At 37.6% G+C, this 24,499-nt stretch overlaps 1 protein-coding gene across 3 annotated transcripts in view; it reads left to right on the top strand.

Annotated features, from left to right (window-relative positions):
- The window catches only part of AKAP6 (A-kinase anchoring protein 6), a 232,747-nt gene that overhangs the window by 37,571 nt on the left and 170,677 nt on the right, over window positions 1–24,499 (top strand). For all 3 annotated transcript variants that reach the window (XM_082057392.1, XM_082057393.1, XM_082057391.1), the window contains 2 exons: window positions 1,706–1,957; window positions 8,480–10,267. In XM_082057392.1, coding sequence (XP_081913518.1) covers window positions 1,706–1,957; window positions 8,480–10,267 — 2,040 coding nt within the window. The remainder of the gene's footprint in view (window positions 1–1,705; window positions 1,958–8,479; window positions 10,268–24,499) is intronic.

The raw sequence follows: 24,499 nt of genomic DNA, 5'->3' as shown, positions 1-24,499 counted from the left end.
CCTGTGCGTTTTGTACTTGCAAACACAGATGCTGGTTGTCACAACAGAGGGACTGAGGATGTAGGGGAAGAGATACTGCCTCTCGTTCATGGCAGCCCCCAAACCCTGCTCGTTGAAACTCCTACATTTTGTGCCCGTCTCTGGCATTTCTGAGAGCTGCTCCTGCAGGGGACTTTATCTGTCAGTGCTTTATTAAAATGAATAACTGCTGATAGTACTCAGCCATAATAGTTTCTCAAGGGCTATTATCATACTGTCATACTAAAATTATTTAATATTAACTAGGGATTTTTTTTTTAAATTTGTTACATACATATAATTACATATTCAATAATTTGGCTTTACCTTCAGACTGAGTATGACAAATCTGAACTGATCGAAGTTACTGTATTATTAATTTTGATAGAATCAGATTTACTGATTTTCTTGTTATTCTGCTGCTGTACAAAACCACAAGAGTATCATCAGACATAAGGTTTCATTATAATTGTCTGATAGAATTGTTTTGATAGCAAAATTGAAATGAATCAAAATTATGTTGTTTATTCTCATTTTATTGACATTGTGCATGTACTACCCTTTACCTTGAAAGTTAATCGCTGAAGGTTTGAATTAAAATAATTTGTGTTGCTGTGGTAGTTTCTGTTTTGTTTTATTTTAAAGAGCTAAGTGTTGGATTTAAAATCTGCTATCAAGTCACTTTAAAAAATACGTCACAGATGCAGGAAAGCAATTCTAGGCTCCAGTGCGATATTTTTGCCAGTATTTTAATCACGTTTCCTTGCTTGTTTATAACATGCTTTTTTACACAGTTTTAAAAGGGAATTGTTATAATGCAATGTTGTTTGCTCACTAGCATATGCCTAAATATTCTTTAGTCTTGTGACTTATCCTTTCACAAAGAAAATTAAGACTAGATTGAAAAGAATTTACCCTGTACGCAGCACAGTTTAGAAATCTGAAACATTAGTTGTTAAATTTGGAGGATACCACGCCATAAGAACCTCAGTTTTACAACCTGGTAACTTACATTTTCTTTTCTGCTTTCTCAACACAACTGCTCACAGCTTCTCTCCTTTCCCTCTTTCTCATTCTCCACCCATCATCTTCTGTTCAATTTTGAGTCCAGAATAAGACCATGAAAAACTAGTGCCCTCTCATCACAGTAATCAGCAATGCATCTCAGAAATAGGTTGTCCATATGGAGTCTATCCCAGACTTTTGCACTACTTGGCTATAAAGGGTAGATTAAAAGGTAAATTCTGTCCAAAAGAATTTTGTCGATGATGGCACAGATTGGATTCTTTGCATTTCATCTGGGGGTGGGGGAGAGAAAGCAGAGAGGGAGTCTGCTCATGGGAGTCTTATCACTTTAATTCCTGTTGCTGTCTTCTAGGGTGTCACTGTACAGTGTAAGTTTTCTGCTTCTGATTCATGTGATCTTGTTGTGCCATCCTTCTTTGTTGTGTGCTGTCTCTGGACTTACTGAGCAGTCCTGCCAAACAGGACAGCTGCTGGTTCAGTTGCTGTAGTGTTGCCATAAATTAAAAAAAAAAAAAAAAAGATCCCTGGATGTATTAATTACATTACCCTTTCTTGCTGAAATAATCTATTCCACATTTAATAAAACGTAGATGAAAAGTAGAGCTGATCTATGGAAGGACCATGCCTGTAGCTAAATATCTACTTTATTTTTCTATTACAGGATATTTGTGAAGATATATCTGATCATGTTGAACAAATTCATGCTCTACTAGAGACTGAGTTTTCCCTGAAGCTTCTGTCTTACTCTGTCAATGTGATAGTCGATATCCACACCGTACAACTACTCTGGCACCAGCTACGTGTTTCTGTTCTGGTTCTGAGGGAGCGTATTCTCCAGGGACTGCAAGACGCCAATGGAAACTACACCAGGCAGGCTGATATTCTGCAAGCATTTTCTGAAGAGACTAAGGAGGTATAGTAACTAAATTAAATTTTGAGAATTTCATCTGTATTTGAAGCATTTCATCCTGGTTGCACATATAAAATTGCTAGGATGACCATTTTAAGGACAGCTTACTTCTAGGTATTTTGCTATTTTTGTGGTGTTAAGTGTCTTCAGCTGATAATCAAATTAAAGGAAGTACTCTAAGGTCAAAGTACTTTCAGAAATGTCATGACAGTGGCTAGCAGGGTTTGCTCCTGACTGAAATATTTTTCTTAAAGGACTAGAAACACTTGTAGAGGTGCATCTGGTCCAAAGTCCTTGGTCTGGTCACTCATGAATTTGAGCTTCATAGCCAATTCAAAACTCATTTTTTATGTGCAGTGAGTACTTTCATGAGAAGCTTAGACATTTCCCTTCTTGTATACATGAACCTGAAGCTTACACAATGTTTTCAGAACCTTTACAGTCTAGGTCAACTTTGCTTTAAAGCAGAGGGTATGGACTTTAATTTGTTTGAGTGGCAATTCTGCAAGAGGCCTCTAAACAGTCACACATTTTGTCTGAGAACCAATCATGCATGAATCATATATTTTTTTTTTACCAAACAGGGTGTCAAATTCACACACATGTAAGTGGTTTGTAAATCTGGATTCATTTAACTAAAATGCCTTTTCCTTTGAAGCCATGATTACTAAATTAGCTTAGTTAGAAGGACACTACTAGCCTAATTTTTAAAACTAAAAGATGAACCTTTTTATACCATAGTTAATGGTTCATAGAAGATATCTTAGTGTGTATATTCTCATTTGATACAAGTCCTAAGATTAGGATAAAATTCTTTTGTTAGGATTAGATACGTGTACAGAAAGAGACCTCTAGATCAATGCAGTGAGATTCTGTGACCTGTGTTACAGAGGAAGTCAGAAGTCCCCCAAACATGTCCTGAATTTCAGATCACTCAAGTTTAAAGAGAATGTGCATATTTTTCTGCTTCTTATTGGGTTTTATATTTATCTTTGGCACAACAGAGTGGGTGGTCCTGAAATCAGTGCTCAGGTATGCTCAGGCCCACCTTCCACACCCCCTCTTCCTGATGTGTACATACCTGGTGCTTACAGATTTGATTTCTGCTTTGCTGTTGCTGGGAAACCTTCTCTGGCAAGTCCGAAGGAAATCCACACTTGTATGAATATCCAGAGTGGGGATATGTCATTATTTTATGACATAAGCACGGTGATTTCAAGTCATAAGGAAGGGGCCGATTCAGATAGGAAGAAACAGGAAATGTCCCATCTGGATCTGATTACAACTGCTATAAAAAACATTCCTCTGATACAGGGGAGGACTGACTGGGGATGGATAGATTATTTTTCAGTGAGGAAAAAGCATGTTGCCAGATAGGTATGGTAATAAAAAAGACAAAATATCCTGACATGATTCTTTTTTTCCAGCCCAACTAAAACATAAACAAGTTTTTATAAAATTAATGGCTAGCAATAGCAGAGACACAATATTAATATCAAGTTTCTGCTCTAATGCTTGAACAGATTCCCAGAAATTGCTCTGCAGCTTTTAACTTTCAGGTAATTATTCAAGCTTTTAATTTGGTATAATGGTAGTGGCTTTCTTTGACAAAAACAAATAAATAAATAACATGTAATGTAGAGACAATTTTATCTACTGCTATCTACCTTTTTTTCCCTTTAAAAAAAATTTTTTTTTTTTTTTTTTTTTTTTTCTTTTTAATGGCATTTCCCTCATATCCTTTCCCAGGCTGGACTATATTGTGGGACTACTAAGTGCCTTGTGATTATCTATTAGGGATTTTCAAGCATATGTGAAGATACTGAGCCAACCTAGAAACTTTTGCCCATACAAATAAGCCTTCCCTGGAGAACCATTCTCCTAACTTCCAGTACTCCTTAGGGATCATGAACCAGGAATAACAGCTTATGTTTTCCTCTTAGGACTGAGAAGTCATCTGGTTTGAAATTAATAGAAAGGAACTTTCACACACAGCCAAGATTTCTGTTTTGGAATTCACTACCACTCAGAAGTGAAATGAAGTTCAAAAAATAAGCATGAAAACTAAACAAAGATAGGAGGAATTTTAACTTCTAAATGAGGAAGTTCCTACGCTGCTCATTGGTAGAAGCTGGGAATGTGGGTAGAAATGTTGTGTGTGGAAAGGCTATGTATGTATACCCATGCAGAATCGCAGAATCACAGAATGTTAGGGATTGGAAGGGACCTCGAAAGATCATCTAGTCCAATGCCCCTGTCAGAGCAGGAACACTTAGATGAGGCTACACAGGAAGGCGTCCAGGCAGTTTTTGAATGTCTCCAGAGAAGGAGACTCCACAACCTCCCTGGGCAGCCTGTTCCAGTGTTCTGTCACCCCCACTGAGAAGTTTCTTCTCAGATTTAAGTGGAATCTCTTATGTTCCAGTTTGAACCCGTTACTCTTTGTCTTACCATTTGTTGTCACTGAGAAGAGCCTGGCTCCATCCTCGTGACACTCACCCTTTATATATTTATAAACATTAATGAGGTCACCCCTCAGTCTCCTCTTCTCCAAACTAAAGAGACCCAGCTCCCTCAGCTTTTCATATCTTACAGCTCAGCTAGCAGAAAATGTTTAGACACTGGGCTCAAGGGAAATTTGATCTGAACCAATACAGCGAATGTTATGCTTTTCTGTAGTCCTTGAACCGATCATTTCACAAAATGTTTGGCTCACTCCTGAAGTCAGCTGTCTTCTGTGTAATGGTGAAGAGCAGCTTTGGCTGCCAGTGTTAGCTGAGGACCTCTGTGGAAGAAGTGACCTGCCAAGGTTTCTTTCATATTCAGTGAGACAATCTCGTCTTGTTAATATTCCCTACTCTCTCAGTTCATAGACTGCACAGTCAATCACAGTGTGTCCTGGTTTTGGCTAGGACAGAGACAATTCTCCTTTCAGTAAATATTCCTTTCACTTCAGTTTCTTTCAAGTAAATGCACTTTCTGAAGTTGACTACATTTTTTCAGTCAGTGTCTGCTTCCAGAATTGATAACACTTCATGTTTACAGTTGTTACTGAGGTAACAGTAGGAATGGTATGCAGAAAGGCCCATGTTTATACTTATCCCTATAGAAACGGAGGTCACTGATAAATCTCTTATGTTCTACAAGTGAAAGAGCATAAAAGTGTTGCACCTGTGGGGAGGAGCAGACAGAACAGGTGACCCAAAATTGACCAAAAAAGTAATCTATCCCATATATGTCATAGTCAGTTTAAAGCTGAGCAATGAGAGGGGTCACACTCTCTTTTTTCATTGCTGACATCCTTGAAGGACTCTGCCTGATCTCCTAACTCAAATCCCAACCCATGCATTCCAGACTCCAGTTCTCGTCTGCTGCTGAGTCCAGTCTGGGTCTTCCTGGCTCCTGCCCTGTAGAGTTGGTGATGCTCGCCATTGCAAAGTGCAATTCTTTGATCATCACCAGGGCAGCTCAATAGCAGTTTTGTATATTTTTTTCATTGTTGCTATTATTATACTATTTTTCATTGTTATTATTTTAGTAGAGCTATTTTTTATTTTCCAACCCATAAGTCTCTCCCTTCTCTGCTTTCTCTTCTGGGAAGAGAGTATTTGTCGTTGGTTTGATTATCAGCCCAGCCTTAAACGGTAACACAGCTAACAGCCCTGCCTGGGCTATATTTACACTGTGGCTGTAAATACAAATAAATGTGCAGAAGCTAGCCTCAACATAATAAACACGGATAATACAGGTAGACTAGCTACTAAATCCTACAAGCCTACACCACAGGCTGTAGGGGCTGGGTTAGGAAGCCAGCTCATTGACTGGGCAGGCAGTGACTGTGCTTGGGGCTATTTCAACAGTGCTGTACTGAACAAGATGCCAGCAGGAAAGGGCACAAAAAGTTTCATGGCTTGAAGGAAACAGAAGGACCAGTAAGGCAAGCTGCTTGCCATGATGAAGATACCAAATTAAGAAAATACTTTTTAAAATAAAAATCTTTGGAGAGTTAAGATTTTGAAGGACCAATTCTTCAGAAATTGCTCAGAGACAGATGAGAAGAAAAATGAGTTCCATGCAGCCTGACGTCTGTAAAGCTGAACCTAACCTGTGAGTTTTATTTCACAATTGATAAAGCCAGGAAATAGGGAAAGGTTCAGTATTACGCTATGTTAAAATACAGTGAATATTGATGTTCTCAAACAGTTGGTTAAGTCACAAAAGAAATATCTTACAAATTAACTTTGGTCATCTGAAGGAGTAAAAAAAAAATGCAGAATTTTACTGTTATAAATACAAGAAAGTATTAGAAACAGCCTACAGAGCTTTACAGGAAGCATTACCATGTAAAAAGGGACAAATTTTTTGAACTAAGGTATTCTTATTGGTAGCCATGCAAATAACTGAATGTAATATTCTTCTGAAATAAAAAGAATAATAAAAACCTGGTAATACTGGCGTTAAATAATGCTCTTCTGAAGCACATATATAAAGTGCTGCTTGGAAAATGACCAAGCAAGATTGTTTAATGCATGTGATCGTAAATTTCACTAATGTTAATAAACACATTTTTAAGAGATGAAGGAATAGAGCTCATTACTCAGGAGAAATGAAGGCCTTAGGGGCCTTGGAAAGGATTTTGATTTACATATGGTTTTACAGTTTGTAATCTTTTCCTGAGATGAGAGGGAAAATGCAGCTGTAATACTGATCATTGCTTAGTCATTATTTTCTGTATTAAATGCAGCTCCAAAATATAAATTTGACAGATTTATAGAAACTTCCTCTTTTAATTCTGAACTGTTGACAATGTACAATTTGTGGCATAAGTTCTACATCTGGGTAGAATATGCTAAATAAAATACATTTTCAACGTCCAAGATTATGGTTGATAATTAACTTTCTAATCAATCTTTTCTATAAATGACATTTTTAGCTGGAGGATTTTTTTACTTTGACTAACACAGGTGGAATGGACAGAGTACAGTGTTCAAACTTTATATAATGCTTATATAATGTTCTGTAAACTGATGTTAATAGAAGATAGCAAACAATAGCCTTCTATATTGAGACTGTTGTTGTCCACACCAAAATCCAAGCGGTTTATTGTAAGATGAAGAGATTGTGGGGTTATTGCACCTTCTTCAGGCATGATGTTTAAGGTCCGCAAACTATGGGTTCAGGCAGTGTAGAGAGACAAGCTGTTCTAGACAATAATTCACACCTATTGTAGCTACTCAAGAGTTTCCTTTAAAAACTCTACTATGAACACCAAACCTGGGAAAAAAGCAACCAGTATACTGATTTAAACACCTAAAGCTAGAATCCTAAAACATTAGTTTCTGCCCTTGATGATGTTTTTTAAACAGTTTCTTTAAGCACTTAGGCTAATGTTGGCTTTTTTATTTTAAATTCTACTTTTTCATTTTCTTTTGTCGAGCTGATGTGCTCTGCCAGTTTCTCTTGTACTAGATAGTTTCATGGAGTCCCTGAAGATATACACAAGTGCAAATAAAAACAGAAATTGTTTTAGTTCAGGTTTCAAATTAAGCACTGGGATCTGGAAACAGATGAGACCTGCCTGCATGTTAGAACATTAAATCATCTAGTAAAATAAGCTTATAAACTGTTGGCTATACATAATATTTCTGTGATTGTTGTGTATCAGGCTGGTTTAGGATCTTAATATGGATGGATTTTTACAGTGTCCTTCAAATAACTCACCAAAATATTTATAAACATCGATTTGACTTCGATCTTAAAATCTTTTTGCCACTTGAGATGGTCTCCTCTGGCTATGTCTGTGTTTCTGAGGTTGAAGGACTTCAATTGAGAAGATACTGACAAGGGGACATGGCAGGCCAGATGTTTAGGATTCACAGCTGTAGTTTCTTTTCCTTGAGCTGTTCTCCGTTTGTACTCCAAATATTGAGCAGATAAATCCTCAGTGGATAATGCTACCAGGAAAAAAAAAATAAATAAAATGCAGTTAGCAACTTCTGTCTCCTAAATACAGGAAGAAACGTCTGTCATTGCTAGATGATGCTTGGAAAAATAACATTCTGGTGATCAACAGAAAGATCATAGAGCAGCATGGATTTCTGAAAACAAAAGATTAACAAGGTGGCTGATATACGCAGCAGTCCCCAACATCCCCTCCCTCCTGTTTGAGGTAGTTAGTATGGGAAATATTATGAGCCTGCTGCATGGAATTTCTGAGTACGCCCTACAGAGTAAACAGCACTGAAAGCAGAATTTAAGGAGAATACCAGTAGAAAAGTGAAGGTGCTATTTTTAGGTAAGTTAGAGCACCAGACTGAAACTAAACATTTTTCAGTTTACTGCCCTTTTTAATTCCCAAATACTTTAGAATGGTTTGCTCATCTACAGAGTACTGCAAAAACAGTTGGGTCAATGATGAATGCTTTTCTAGGTGTGAGAAAGTGAAACATAGAAGCTTGTTACTTCATGTGTGCTGCATGTGAAAACTGATCTTCTAAAAATGTACCGTTTCTTTGTCTGTTTCAGGACCGTCTCGACTCTTTAACTGAAGTTGATGATTCTGGACAGCTAACCATCAAATGTTCCCAAAATTACTTGTCACTGGATTGTGGTATTACTGCATTTGAACTATCTGACTACAGTCCCAGTGAGGATTTGCTTGGTGCTCTGGATGATATGACCTCCAGCCAAGGGAAATTAAAATCATTTGAATCCTGGAACTACAGTGAGATGGATAAGGACTTTCCAGGACTTATCAAAAGTGTGGGTTTACTTGCAGTAGCAACAGATTCCATTGCTTCCCAGTGTAATGAAGCATTGAATGAGAAAGAAACCCACATACCTATTTCAGCAGAAGATGGAGAAGAAAGCAAAGACAGGAAAGCACCACATGAGCTCTCACTAGTGTCTCCTTCCACAAACACCTCTCTCTCTAAAGGTTCCTGCTCTGAAGATGGTGTTTTACCTTCTGACAGCAAACCAGTTTCCACAGTAGAGAAATCAGAATGCAATCTTCCACAGCACACTGGTGAAAAAATCAAATACTCTCACTGTGAAAACTCAACTCCTAAGAGACCCATAAGAGACTGCTTTAACTATAATGAAGACTCCCCTACACAACCTACATTGCCAAAAAGAGGTCTATTTCTGAAAGATGATGTGTTTAAAGATTATATGGAAACCAATGATTTGAAAAGGCAAATCTCTCAGATAGTTAAAAATGAAATGAGTAGAAGTACACCTTCTTTGTTAGATCCACCAGACAGGTCCAAACTTTGCCTAGCTTTACAGTCACCCTACACTAACAGTCCATCTGCAGTTAGTCAGTCATATGATTGCTTAAATAAAATAGGTGATAGAAATCATGAGTACACAATAAATAATCACTTTAAGGACAGTCCCATAAGTCTAGGGAAGTCTACGTTCTACACCTGTAAAGAAAAATCAAAGCAGAAGAAGTCTCATGATGCTCCAGAGAAAACGAAAGCTGGCAGAACACCTGGAGGTGTGTGTAAAGCAGCTCCACCAATACAAGCCAAAAAAAGAGGACGTTCTTCTCTACAGAATGGAATTACTTCTCATAATTCTCAGTTTCTGGAGGAGACAGAAACAGATTCTTCTGTATCATCAGATTCTTGTAACCAGAAAGATCCAAATGGGCAATCACAAGGTAAAACTGAGCCTTTTAGTTCACCAACACGTAGCCAAAGGAGCGCTTCCTCAGTCGGTTCTGAGTTTACCAGCTCATCACCTCTTCTACTGCGAAGAAAGAACAATAGAAGCCTCTCCTCAACACCAAACTTCACTCAGAAAAACAGTAAAGATGGTGAGGTCTGGTATGGATCTGATGAATATTTAGCACTTCCTTCACATCTCAAACAGACTGAAGTATTAGCTTTAAAACTAGAAAATTTGACAAAGTTGCTGCCCCAAAAACCCAGAAGAGAAACCATTCAAAACATTGATGATTGGGAGCTGTCAGAAATGAATTCAGATTCAGAAATGTATCCAACATACCAAACAAAAAAGTACAAAAAAAGGGGTAGAATTTCACCAAGCTCTTCAAGTGATATAGTATCCTCCTTGGGTGACAGTATTGAATCTGGGCCTCTCAGTGATATTCTCTCTGATGAAGATCTTTGTGTGCCTGTATCTTGCATTAAAAAATATATTGACGAAAAGTCAGAAAGGACTGCTGTCACTCAGCCCCCTGAGAAAGAGACTTCTGCCTCAAATAAATCAGCTTTAATTCACCAACTAATGCAAGATATACAACATCAAGAGAATTATGAAACCATATGGGAAAAAATTGAGGTAAGGCAATAATCTTATGTTCTTCTGCTGTGTTCTTGATGAGCCTACATATGGGGATGGAGCTATGAGCAGGGGTGGAGTTGCTTTCCTGTTTTCTTTTAATAGTGAAAATAGTCTCAGAGACTGTTGGAAGTAGAGAACAGCAAATATCATTGTAATTATAATAGACTGCAGTGAACTTTAACCTTGCACAAATTGTCTACATCATGTTACTTACACCAATGCTTTTAAACTTGGCAAAACATTATTTTATTAATAGAGCTTCTCTTTGCTAATATCAGTTACATGATAAGTTATTTTTGGATGAGGTGAAAGCTAAACATTGGAAAATCAGGGGTCTATATTGTATTTGAATGAAGTTATACTTAATATCACCTGTCTGTTTTCTTTATATTTTCAGTCCAAGAACAGAGGAATCATTTTTTTGATTCTTGTTATATCAGGTATAATAACCACATTTTTTTTTTCGATCAGTTCTCTTCTCTTTCAGTGATTAATTTCTCTCCAGTGTTGGTAGAACTAAGCATAACATTTTTTTCTTTTCTTTTGTCTTTTTTTTTTTTTAATTTAAATAATCTCTCATAGATAATGGCAATTTAAGAGTGCAATATACTATTACATTAAACTTCAGATGAGATAGGGTTTCATTCTTGGCTTCTGGCATCACTTTTTCAGAAGTAACTCTTCTTTATAAAGTTGAGTAGTTAACACTATGAGAGATTTTTTTCAAGAAAAAAGATAACCTTTGGAAAGGGAGAAGAATTTGAAAGAATAATCAAATAAGGACCTAGCCATCTCAATAACATAATGGTTACTTTAAATTCATAGTAATCTTTATTTTTTCAGTTTTCTGATGTGTTTGTCTTCCTGGCCATTGTAGAGGAGAACTCTCCTATTCAGAACATTCCATGTCGATCCTCAATATAGTTTAGTAAAATGGCTGTCAGAAAAGAAAGCTCCATCTCTACTAGATTTCAAAACATTTAAAATTAATGAAATTTGCATTAAAGGGTGCTCTTGCCATCTAAATGCTAAATCTGATATCTGCATTATCTTCCATGTCATCAAGATCTGTAACAGCTAAGAAAAAAGGACTTAGTTTTATAACTTCAGTAAATGCTTCTTACAATGCATGATTCCTATAACTTTTAGCGACAATGGAAGTATTATGACTGGTAGAAAAGTAGTCGAGCTAGAGATGTTTGAGTATAAAGTCAGGGTAGAAAACACAGAAATAGAAATTTCTTCTTAAACACAGGAGGGAGCAGCGGCTGTCAGCCTTAAGAGAGTCAGCTCTGAAGGGCAGCACTTAATGATCTGAGTTGTTGCCTCCATCCTGATGGCTGGGGTTCATCTTCTGGACTCTGAGAAAAGAACCATTCCCATAAGTACAAGCTGTTTCTGTGCTTAAGTTTGCGTAGCATTGAAAATTAGTCCAGATGAAGCTGACAGATAGAGTACTTCATTCTACACAAGCAACAGATCCCATCAAAGCTGCTTGTGAATATGTAAGGTGCTGTCTCTCAAATGCTACTACAAGAGCCTGTTTAAGGAATAGAATTGTTGAGTGTCTAGGGACCAGCTTCCCCCCTAGGCACTGTGTGGCACCCTTTTGGCAAGAAGCAGGTGGTAGCGAAACTTTTTGCATCACCCTTTCAAATTATCGTGTTTACTTTTCTCAGACTTTTTGAAAAGGTAATTCTCTTTTTGGGGGTCATTTGTCTTGGTGTGATTCCCTGCAGCTGCAGTTCAGTCCTGCCGGAATGGAGGAGTAAGAACCAGCTGTAAGAACTGGCTGCAGTTGTGAACACCCACTTCCTCTCCATACCCAGCCTCTCCTCACCTCCTCTGGAGAGCACATTGAGCTCCTGACAGCAATTCATTGAGCTCCTGACAGCAATTGAAGGTAGTTAGCTGTTCTCTGACCAGAACAAACCCTTCTAGCTAGTGATTATAGTTGCCACTCTTGTGCTTGAGGAACTTTGCTACTGCTGATGCTGCTTTTTCTACAATTTCTCAGTGTTCCTGGTTGTGATGAAAGTTTGGGAAACCTTTATCATGGAGTTTGAAAATAATCTTATGAGGTATGTTGTGGGAGGAGGCTCAGAGTAGAAGAAGGGTTTTAAAGAGAAAGAAGACCAGTTGCAAAGAGTACTGCTAGGGAGATAAGTCAGTGAGCCATCCGCTTGAAAGCAGCACACTGCTGCTATTTCATGCAGAAAGATGTATGCTAGCTATACTAAATGGCTTGAAAATGAACTTCCTGAATGGTGAATAAAAATAATCAAGAGAAAAGTTTTGAAATGTTTTGCCAAGAAATTGTAATATTACAATATTTTAAAGAAATAGAAGGGTTTGCCAAGTTTTTCCATTATTGCTCATAATTACATCTTCTTTTTGTAAGACTGGTTAAAGAACCAATTTTTCGATACAAGAGCTCTTACCAAGGTAAATCTTGCCTCAGTAACACTATGGTGTCTTGCTGAGGTACTTTAATTTGACATAAGTAATATAAAAATAGAAAATCCCACCCTTACATGATGTTATGAAATATTATAAACAAAATCTAACTAGAAATATCATACCTACATCACAATTCTTTAAACAGAGTATCAAAAGTGTGCCTTTTTAAAAAAATTATTGTTATTTGCCATTTACATTGATTCTGTTATTTAATAAGAAATCTCCAGCTCAAAAACTAGTTTCCTAGTTGCATGAATACCTGTCTTAGCAATAAGTCAATACTGCTTTGGTTAGCAGTAGTTTTGTGCTAAAGAAGTCAGATCTGAAATGAGAACTTAGCTAAGGACAGAAGCAGCATGTTCATGCCCATTAGTAATCCACTTACAGTGCTAAAAGTGTCTAGTCTAATATATTTTATTTATTGGGACTGTAAAACAAAACTAAAATGATGTTTCATTTTGGGATAGTAACATCTTAGAAATGACTGGCAGCCTCAAAATCGTTGAAAGTCGTATTTTTGCTATGTAATAGGACAAACAAGGAAGTTCCAGTATTTTATCATCATGGGAATATTTTTGAATTTTTGTAAGTCTGGTTATCTTGATAGTAAACATTTTGTTTAACATATACTAAAGCATTTACTGGAAGCCTTATTAATTTCTCAGTTATATGGAGGATAATCACGTGCAGAAGCTGATAAAATGTCATTTTTCATACCTGCAAATTATGCACATGTCCTTGCATGGGTATTACCATGCTGTTAATCTATGTGTCTGCCTACAAACAGAATTCTGCTTGACTGGTCCATTTGCTGTTATTAATACATAGGATCACTTCCTTGCTTTGCAATAAATATTGCATACTCTTGCCAACTTTTGCCTTGCACTGCAGCTAATGTTTTGGCACTTGCTTCTTATGAACCTTCATTCTGGGGTACACAACAATTTCTGTGGCAGTTCCTTGTATGTTTCAGGAGTCACTTTTTGGAATTAAATGTGAGAAGGAGCAATACCAAATTCTGAATGTTCCTCTTCTTGTTAAAGTATAGCTCAGCTTTTAGTAGCTACCTGAAATGGATTTTTAAAATGCAGATTAAGCTTTGCAGTTTCTTTTATACTAACCAGACAAGATAAAGATATAACAACATCATTCTCAGAGGTAAAGTCAATGGAGTTATTTTCTGTAAGAAGATGGCCAATTGCCACTTCCCGTTTGTAACACTAGAACTCCATAGTATCAGTTCCAGATGCTTTAAGGTTTACTTTCTATGAGAAAGCAAAGTTTTCTTTAAAATGGCACTTATAATTGAATTCCCCCCTGCCCCCATTTTTATGTGCAAACTGAAAGAAATTATCCTAGACTGATCTGATGACGATGCATTTTCAATTGTCTTATCTGAATAAAATAATAATGACAATAAAAACCTTACTCAGGCAGTTTTATCTCCTTAGCTAAAAAGCGATACTAGATGGACTACACTGATATCCCTGTGCTTTAATCTGTGGTCATTGATAGCCCCATCTACCTGATTTTTCAGGGCATTATTACAAAGAGTATAAATGTAACCATTTGCAAGACGCTCCATTTTAATGAAAGTGTGCTTGTTTTGCAGGCCTCAGGCTTAACTGTATGGAGCAAACTGTCAGTTTTTCTTGTTATACAGACTTATAGCTTGTTTTATCACAGGCTCCATTTCTGTTAAGAGGCAGCTGTATTTCCTCTGCAAGAAGCAATTCAATATCCATTAGTCCCATCTTTTTAGCTTATCAGATTGTGTCAATTTGCCCCCAACTCAGTTGACTCTGTACTTTGTCTGGGGAGCCCAGTCAGGCTTGGCACTGGTTTCCCACTTTCTTCATGTACTGAGGGAATAAAATAATACTACTCTGCATGTTTTTCTGCTGTGGTTTAGAGCATTTCCCAGGGATCCTACAGCAAAGAGTTGGATGAAAGATTTTACTGCCTTCCAGGACCCAGTCAGGGACCCTCTCTTCCTCATACAACCATTTATCCCGTCTAAAGCCAAGATGCCTCAGTGGACCAGAGATTAAAGACCCTTTATCCAGACTCTGGGAGTAACAGGAGTAATTGTCCTGTCTTGGAGGAACTAAGGATCAGTGCAGTCTACAAAGGAGAGTGCAACATCAGAGCTAAACCTGTTAGTGTGACAAAGAGCTTGTGTGTTTGGGTGGGAATGATTTGCATTTTTAGAGGGTGGTCACAAAAGGTGACTAAATGGTAGGCTTCTGCAAATGGTTAATGGACTTGGTAGAGCAAGTTCATATTGGAGATAGGGCTAGGAGTTCATTTGGGCAGTGGAGGGCCAGTTGGTTAGAGAATATTTGGAGAACTGACATAACGGGGAAAGAATTGGTGGTGTTTAGATTGAAAGGGGACAGAGTGGCTCATGGGCAGAGAATGGACTGAAAACATACCAGTACAGTTAAGGCAGAAGGTGCTTTGCTTTAGAGGACGCAAAGTTTATTTCTGTTTGGAGGTGGTTTCCATAACTGCGGGGAAAAACATGCATAGAGGACAAATGAAGTTTGTGGTGTGGGGCTAAGGTAGTGAAAAACTAATAGGAATTGATAATGCTGATGGGGCTTGGTAACCAAGAAGAAACAGAACCAAAATCAGTAATGACAGAACACGTGGAAAACGCAAAGATAATCATCAAGGAACAGGACTGGCTTATTTTGGATTACCAGATAAAGGATTTTTGAAGTGTCATAGTGCTCCCCTCAGCCCTCTTGCTTTCAATAACACAGTGTTTCTAATACTGGCCCTCTAAAAATAAATGGATTGTGTATTTTTCCTAATAGATAGTATGCATGCCAAAATTGGTTCACCTCTGACTCTCACTTATACTGCATCACACAATTTAGGTTGAAATATTGCTCTTGGTTGATGACCAGTTTTTAAAAAGCAATAAGAGCAAGAGATATCAGATCCAAAAATTCCTTGGCAACTCTGCAGTTTTCTCAGCAGTGTTGCTGCTTTGTGCAGCATAATTGAAAATGTCACTTCACATTTTGTACCGAAAGTCAAGTTTGGGCTTTGTTGTTTTGAGTCTGATGATACACCCCTGCTTTGAAAGCCCATGCCTCAGTTTTCAAGCTGGTTGAACTCTTATTAAGCAATAATGTAGTATAGATATGGAACTCTCACTTTTACTCAGAAATATAGTTCTTTACTAGACGATACTAGACAGTGAACTCTCTGTTTCTGCAGAACACTTAGTTCCTAACAGTTTGCTTGAATTTTAAACAGCTCCTTCAAGTACATTCACTTTTCTTTGGCATTTGCTTTACCACGAATAGTCTGAGCAAGTTTGTCACCAGCAATCTTTGCAAAAACAACAACTTCCATGTAAACTGTACAAATTCTGAATTTGTAAATGACTGCAGGAATTATGCTTCCTTAATTAAATACATCTATTGTGAAGCATATGTGTGTTCAGGAATGTTTGAATTTCCAATATAAAGACCTTGGAATGACTTGGCAGTAAACAGTATTAGACCAGGGTATTTTATATTCAGTATTTGGCTAGTCATTCCCAATAACTGGGTGGGGAGGGGAATGGAGGTGGGGGAGGAAGGGAAAGGGAGAGAGAGAAAAAAATCTGCTCACAAATAATTTTAGTAGCATTGATTTGAGGGTATATCTTTACTAGTGTTTAGAACTGTTTGTAAGGAATAAGTCTACTTTGTCTACATCCCATGTTTGGCTCACATCTGATAGGAGACCTCTGTCTGCAAAAAGCTTCCCAATTCCCTCTTGTTGTGCATATAGTTGGACACTACATCTCAGCGTAGGGGTGGCTACTAACAGCTTAGAGGAATGCAGGAACAGCTGCTTTTGCCTCTGTGAATCCATGAGCCCTCCTTTTCTGTTCTAATGCAGTCCCTTGGATCAGCTTTAAGTGACAATTTGCTTCACAACCCAGAGTCATTTCTTAATCAACTGCTAATAGACAAAAGGATGCAGCAGAGCTGAAGATGGAGAGAGGGAACAGTTAAGACTGCAAGAAATGGACAGTGGACAGGCTGGAAGGCAAGATGTGGATGCCAGGCAACCTACCTGGAAAGACAATAGAGCCTCTAGATTTAAAAGGGACACAACAATAACCCAGACAAGTAATCAGTATTGACTTTAAGATGATCTTATGATTAACTGTTCACTGCTTTCGGTTCTCTCAAGGTAGAGGAAGGCACTAAGCAACTATTAAAGCAGGTTTAGAAGCTTTCAATTACAGCACTAATTTTCAAAACACAAACCAAAAAAGTCAAATTGCAATATGGGAATTTACTTCAAGGTGCATATGGTGGCTTAAGAGGGATATTCTTGTGTTCAGGGCTGAATCCCCTATAACTGCTGTCTTATAGGGAGCAGGTACTGGGGGGAGTGTTGTTTGTTTGTGAAGAGTTTGAGATAACTTCTGAGCTACCTTGTAAACTAGATACTCTGCTGATTTTAGGGCTCCTTGAAGTGCCACCATTATTAAACAGAAAACTATTGAATTTAGAATTGTGGTTTTTTAATATTTCCTTGAATATGTTAAATATGGGAGCATGAGAGAGAATGCTCCTCGCTTTATATTTCCAGAGTGACATGCCTGCTGTTCTGTTACATAACATACTTAGGCTCTTGGATACTTATGTTTTATGTATCTTCTGCAAGGAAGTACAGGATATTCCAGAAAGATACAGTATATCAAAATCACCATGCTCTATTCTAAATAATTAATCATTTAAATAATACATTGCTGCTAACTTCTACCAAAATCAATGCCAGTCTATTTCCTGTTGTTAATGCACCATTGCCTTAAAATGTGTACATGCTGGAGATGAGTCAGAGGAACAGAAGTGTTCGAGGGTCTAGAGAGGATTAACCTGAAAAGAAAGATCAAGTCCACTTATGTAAGATTATTGCATAACTTCTCAAAATATGTTCATCTTTTTCTTCTTGTATATCTTTATATGTTTTGACAGTGACTGGTTTTCATTCCTTCATCCTTTCCAGTATGTTATGATCAGGAATGAAACATTAAATCATGCTGACTCTTAAATCATAGTTGTTATCATTAGGCATCAGAGTGAATATAATGTCTGGTAAATATGGACAGGAAACTGTCTCTCAGAGGCTTGTTTCAGACTATATGTTTACACAGACGTTTATTAGAAAAGTTATCTTGAGAGCAACCAGAAAGGCAAAAAATTGTTTTCTCCTCCTTGCTTTAGGTTTTGGAGTACAGATGATAATCCTCACAAGCAGCTGAGAGGTCCTTAGCAAATCAAACTGTAATCTTATCTGAATATTCCTTTATTGTCAGTAAAGATTTATTTTAAAAGCTGTTTTTCATGTGAGTCAAGTAAGGTTACCAGAACACGGACTAGATTTGCCTCTGTTTTCACTTGGACAATGTTTGGAAACTCTCCAGGCTGACAGAGGGAGAACAAACAAGCAGACAGATTTTCAGTAACAGACAGTGTAGATGTTCAAGTCACAGTAACTTAATATTACTAATTGGTTTTTCTCTACTGATGCAGCATCTGACTACATCTGAATGTTTCCTCATTGTACTGTACAAGACTAAAGACACACAAGGCAATTTAAAATGTAAATACTGCTGCACTATTAGCAGCGACTGAACCATAGCAGCTAGCATAGAATTGCGTCAGGAAAGCCCAAACTAGGGTCAAGCTCATCTAGGCACTGCAGTGCATATCTCCTATAGCTCTATTGAGGGGCAGAAAACCAACAAAAAAATAGTAAATTCCTTAGAAACAACAAAGCTTCTGGGGTTAAAAATAAAAAATAACAAGACAAAAGAAAAAAGACTAGAAACTGGGTTTATTTCATTCTGTAAACATATCCAAATTTTGGGATGCAAAAAGTCAGAATAAGGGTCTAAAGAGGGTGTAAATGAATGCCCACTAGAAACCATTAAAAAAAAAAATCTAAAAGGGAAGCTAAATTAATTAGAAAGCAGAAGAAAAGCAATTAATGGAAGAACTAATAGTGACAATATTTCTTTGGAGACTGCAGGTGTACAAGAATCAAGTGCAGAACAGGAGGTTAAATTAGGAAACTAGAAGAATAATAATGGAATGAAAGTGGTAGCGAATCTCAGTCTCTCCTTGCTCCTGCCATATGTAGTGAATAGTGACAATCACCATTTTCCCTTTTCTTCAACTCAGAAATCTTGACTGCAAAACAAGTTCATGGGTCAAAGAATGATAATATCTCTTGTGAGGTGACAGACGACTTTCAACTAATTACCCTTGACTAATAGGAAATGCTAGCATTAATGTTCTGATTTTGACAGGGAATCGTGGTTATTATATCTGAAGTCATATCAATGATATAGCGGAGGTCAATGTATTTGGCAGTTACACACAAGCAAACAGCATCTTTTCTATTTTATTAAAAAGTGTGTTTTTGCTTGCGTTTGGAAAACTTTTAGACATGGTGATATATCGCCATCTTGAGGTCAAAACTTGTTACTGTGCCTATTTTACAGAAGTTCTGTTCAATTTGCTTCTTGAACGAGACTCACAACTTGACACACATTGTTGTTCGAAATTCAGAGGTTAAATAAATCATAAACTAGAATCTTTCATCCCTATGAAGATCCTTTTTGTTTTAGTGTAGTATAGTCTCCAACAATTTTTGCAATGTTTTTTATTCCAGCAAATTGAATGTTGACACGCTGTTCTGATTTTAAAAAGTAGTGGCATGTGTATGCGTCTGCAAAAAATTTAAGAGACGTTGTCTCCCTGAAAATATAACTACCATTTTAATTATTATTTAGAGAACTATAGTTATAGTATTTAAATAAGTAGCATTTGATCCTGCTTTGTGACCATCACACGAAGAATATAGAGGCTTTTTTCCTTTATCTATCACTTATTGGTTAACTTACTGAAAATGTCATGTAAAAATAATGATTTTTGTGTTTGTTTAAAAGGCACTGAAAATCCTGTGGGATTAATTCTGTGCCATTGGGTAAATGTATACGATTTGGCTAATTTAATTGTTTAAATGTGATTTGCTCTTTGCTTGGGAAAATATAAAAGTTTTGGAAGTACATAAATCCTTGTTTAATTGACATTACGCCATAGGGCCACCCTGATTTCAAGCTACAGGAGGAAACATGGTGCATGTATATCAAATGCATCTTTCAAGGAATTAAATGCTGGGGAATAAGGTTCATTTCCAGCATCTACGAAATCAAAGAGTAAAGAAATGTTGGGACCAGTCAAGGGAGGTGCTAGCACGGCTCCAATTGAGCGTCCTCCAGTGCTGCCCAGTGCACACATAAGAAAGCAGCTGACCAGCGGCAGAAATAGCAGCTGCATCAGGGCGTACTAACCCCAGTCCACTGTCTGAAGCCCAAATACTCAGGGTATGCAAACCAAGGAATGATGATCATCCATAATTGTCTATTTTTCCAGAGCAGAATAAAGCTGTATACTGATATATTACAAAGGCTATTATATGGAAAAGTTGCAAATGAGAATTAATTTGTCCTTTGGATGCAGTTCAGTTCATAATCAATACATACAGTAGCTGTAAAACAATCTGAAAATAAGGTATGTTGCCAAAAAAACTTTTAAAATAATTATATGAAGAGGCAATGCAGTACTTCCAAGTACCTTTACATCAATAGTTATATTGGCAGCATTTTTAGAAAAAGCACATCAGACAACCAGCTTAACTGAAAATAGAGATACTGATTATAGATTCACATTAGCCACAGTGTTTGGATCAAGGTTGCTGCATAACAGACACTTCATACTGAAAGAAAGGGAATGGTTCTGATCAGGAGATTTGATTTTAGGTTGATTTATAGAATAAATAATAAATTTGCACTTATGAGCACCAGATCCTGTACTAACTTTTACATTTTCTGTTTGTGTTTGGAGGTGCTCAGAATGGACAGATAAATAAGTTTGGCACTGTGAAACAAATGTGAATATACTGCAGCATTGTGTCACTATCGTTCAGACAGGACCTAGCAACCCATTTTTGTGCCTGGCATTTTTACCAAAGAGAGGCCTCTCTCCTGCGCTGTGCTCAGGGTCTCCCCAGAATCCAGACTCTCCTTCCAGCTGCTGCTGGAGAGCTGAAATCCCCCTTTCTGGGAGTTGCCAGCATCATCTTTCTTGGCTCAGGCAGGTTTATTTGTTGTTCCTGTGCTTCCCTTAATAGATCACTGGCTACAAATTTCTGGAGACATTGCATCCCTAACTTGCTCCCCAGTTTACCAGCTGAGTGAAACAAGCGACCTAAAAACATTCACATCTCTTAGCTGATCTCTAGATATGACAGGTCTGTGACTTAGGCAGTGTCACAAAAGGGTATAATATAAAAAGGCCTCAGTTTAGAATATTTGATGCTGTCATACATAAGAGAAACTTAAAACTTGTCCTGTACTAGAAGACATTTTGGGTACCTATCTTTATTACCTAGCTGCTGCTTAGACATACTGGATTTTATGTAGAGAAGAAATGCCTCCGAAAAAAAGTTATTTTAAGGGTAGTGAAAGCTTCTGTGGGTTATGACCAATAACAGGCATCACTCTTTGTGAACAAATATATTTTCAGGAACAACATGTTCAACCCTAGTAGTGTGATGAACTTTGAAGACCAGATTTGCATGATCATTCAGAAATTTGTACATTACTGAGCACTCACAGTATCACGGTTGCTGACTGTTCCGCTTTTGCCTGCCTGTTTCCTGTTTTAATCCCAATGACCCAAAGAACATCACACTTTTTTTTTTTTTTTTTTTTTTTAGTTGCATAATAAGAACTGTCTTGTACTTTGCTTCTATTTCTTCCTCTTTTGTTTTCTTCCCTGTTTATGGCCCATTTCCTTATTGTCTGTTCTTCCTGTTTCTCCCTCATTTTCAGGGCTCTTCGTATTCTTTAACTCCTGTGTTCTCCTTCCTGCTGCGTATACTGTTCACTCCATAGTTTCAATATTTCCTCAGTCAACCTCAAAATTTCCCACAGACTAGGAATGCTGCATGAGATCAGTGCTGGAAACATCTGAATACAGATTCACACTGCAGAGGTTTTCTGAGAAAATTCAGTACTGATTGGAACAGTGGAAAATATTTACTTAACTAATATACCTGTGTCTGCAGTGGTTATAAAACTTATTTCTGTAAAAGTGGTGGGTTTTTTGTCAATATTACTTCTGTCAGTTTGAGAGGATGCTTTAGCTGCTTGGCACAGTGGTGGTTTCCAGGTGGTGTGAGGCGTCTCCACAAGAGGGCCGGTGCAGGCTGCGCTCCAGCAGGCACCTTCACTCCAAGCCCAGGCTGCAGCTCGGGCTGTGCCGCTGCCATCCAGCACTGTGACCTCACGTGGAACTTGAACAATTTGAAATATTGCCTTGAAAACAGCTAAGATTCAAATTAGTATGATTGATAATTTAGGAGGCAGATAAGAAAAATTACTTTCTGTCATCTAGAATGTGAAGGCATACATAAGATTTTTCTTTATAAAGAAGGATATGTTCATTTACTTATTCACTTGAATCCCAGGAGCGCTTTGAATCTCACACCATTTTTGAGATACAGCACTGGCATCCCATATTTTTTCAACATGAATTCTGTCCTCACCTGAATGAATGCAGGAGGCCTAAAACCTTACCTGGCTTTGTGCCTGTTAACATTACATCTCAGGTAGAAAGCGTGGCCATGTCAGTGTGAGAAGAGATCAGTAGCCATTTTGTATGCCCGGCATTATTGCCATCAGAGCAGATGGCATCTCTGGAGGTTTACAGACAATCCATATTGCTGCTAAGTTCATACCACATGACTCTTTAAATGATGGACGAATCCAACATTCTTCCCTTTTCCCCTCCCTTCTCTCCACTAGTCCTCTCTACTCTCGAACACTTTCAAAGTCACAATGACGCTGGTTTTCCTGTGCTGCTATATGACATTCTTATGTGCAGCTGTCTTGTCCTCAGGGCTACGTGGGTCTCTTCTCCCCAGCACTGTCCTTCCAGCCCATGAGTTTTGCTTCTCTGCTTTCAGGTGTTCACCAATCCTTCAAAAGCCTTGAGGAAATGTTACCAATGGTGTTGGAAGCTTGTGTGCTATCTAAGAACATACCTCTCAAGAACAGGGTTTAGGAAGCATTTGCCTTACTTTTCCTGTATCTATGCTCCACAGTCAATTTGCTGATACTGATGTTGTGGTTGAGACGGACAAACGACACAGACCAAGTTCTTCCAGGATGAAAGTGGTAGATGCCATTTATTGCTACAAGTGCATTTTTATACAGTTCTGCCAATTCATGTGTCTCTTCACTATTGGTTACAAGTTACAGCAGTAACATCTCATTGGCTATTTTTGCTATCATCAATGGTACTCTTCTACTCCCTTCTCTCTCACGGGTACATCCCTTCTCTCTCATGGGTACAACTTAATATCTCCGGATACTCCTTTCCTCCCATCCTTCTCAAGGGTAAACCTTAATATCTGATCTCTATTCCCATAATCTCTGTCAAGGATTCCACAGACCAGCTGTAGTTTCCCACATACTAAGAATGTCCCTTTTTAGATTTCATAAGTTTCAAATAGCAGTGGTAGTTCTTGTAAACAGAAAGTGGACTTTACCTTGAGCAAAAGGTAAAAGAAGGCATAGAGTAAAGAATGAATTATGTTTTTGGCATCATGGAAAAGTTTAAGCAATCTACAGAGATACATTTAGGAATTATTCTTAATATTCAGATTAGTATAACCTTCTCTTTGTCTATAATAGAAGCAGAAATAAAGTCAACAGTCCCCTGGGGACAGTGAACTTTTATTGCAGAATCAGGTTCACTGTCTTCAAATACAGTTATTTTTAATGTATTGAAAAGTAAGACTTGGCACGTTTCCCTGTACCATACTTTTTAAGCCTATCTTAACTTTATGGTTGTGGGTCTTCTAACTAGAAAGCTTTAGGGAACTAAGAACTTCTTAAAAATATTGTCTGCTGTTCCTGCTCCAGGGAGAATACAATATGGAAAAAGTTTGGAAATGCTAGCAAAAGTTATTGATTTAGTGGTGGACCAAAAGGTCTACAAGTATTAAGATCAAGACTATCCTATTATTGGCTTTTAGGGAGAAAGCTAGAACAGAGTTCATTTGTAGTGTTTTCCTTGGCTTGTAAAATGTGTGCTTTGTTGTCCTCACTATTTCAAGACTAGAAGTACTCTCAGCTCTACAGTGAAGTCTCTGAAATGTTGAGATATGTCTGTCTGGCTCTGCTTGTTATAACTCTATATTTTTATTGATTAATCCTTCTGATTTTCCAGAATCAGAATACATCCTGGGGACTCTAAAACCAGGAAAAGTCATAAGCCAGTGAACATCCTGTGCTCCAGCTTTCCATTCTGTAACCATATAAATCATGACCAATTAGATAAATGTCCATTAGGGAAAATAAATTAAATGGTCATTTATAATTCTGTGTGTGGTAGCTGGGCACAAAGCCCAGAGCTGGCATTTGTTAAAGATTTGTGTAATTTCACAGTCTTAAAAAATGCTCAACTAAACAATATGTAGTAGAAGATGAAGATGTGTCTTTACACAGATATCCACTAAGAAAACTATTTAATCTTTGTCTTTTCCCTGTTTGGAGAAATGTTTAAGTCACACACACTTATACGCTGGGATTATTGGGTAAATGTGACACTTCTTTAGCAGAAGGCTGCTAAGTTCTGTTTCTGAATTGTTTGTGAATGGATGTATTCTGAACTGCAT

Source organism: Streptopelia decaocto (genome assembly GCF_964273445.1).
Source record: "Streptopelia decaocto genome assembly, chromosome: 7".
NCBI lineage: Eukaryota > Metazoa > Chordata > Aves > Columbiformes > Columbidae > Streptopelia > Streptopelia decaocto.
This window is presented reverse-complemented; position numbering and strand designations above follow the sequence as displayed.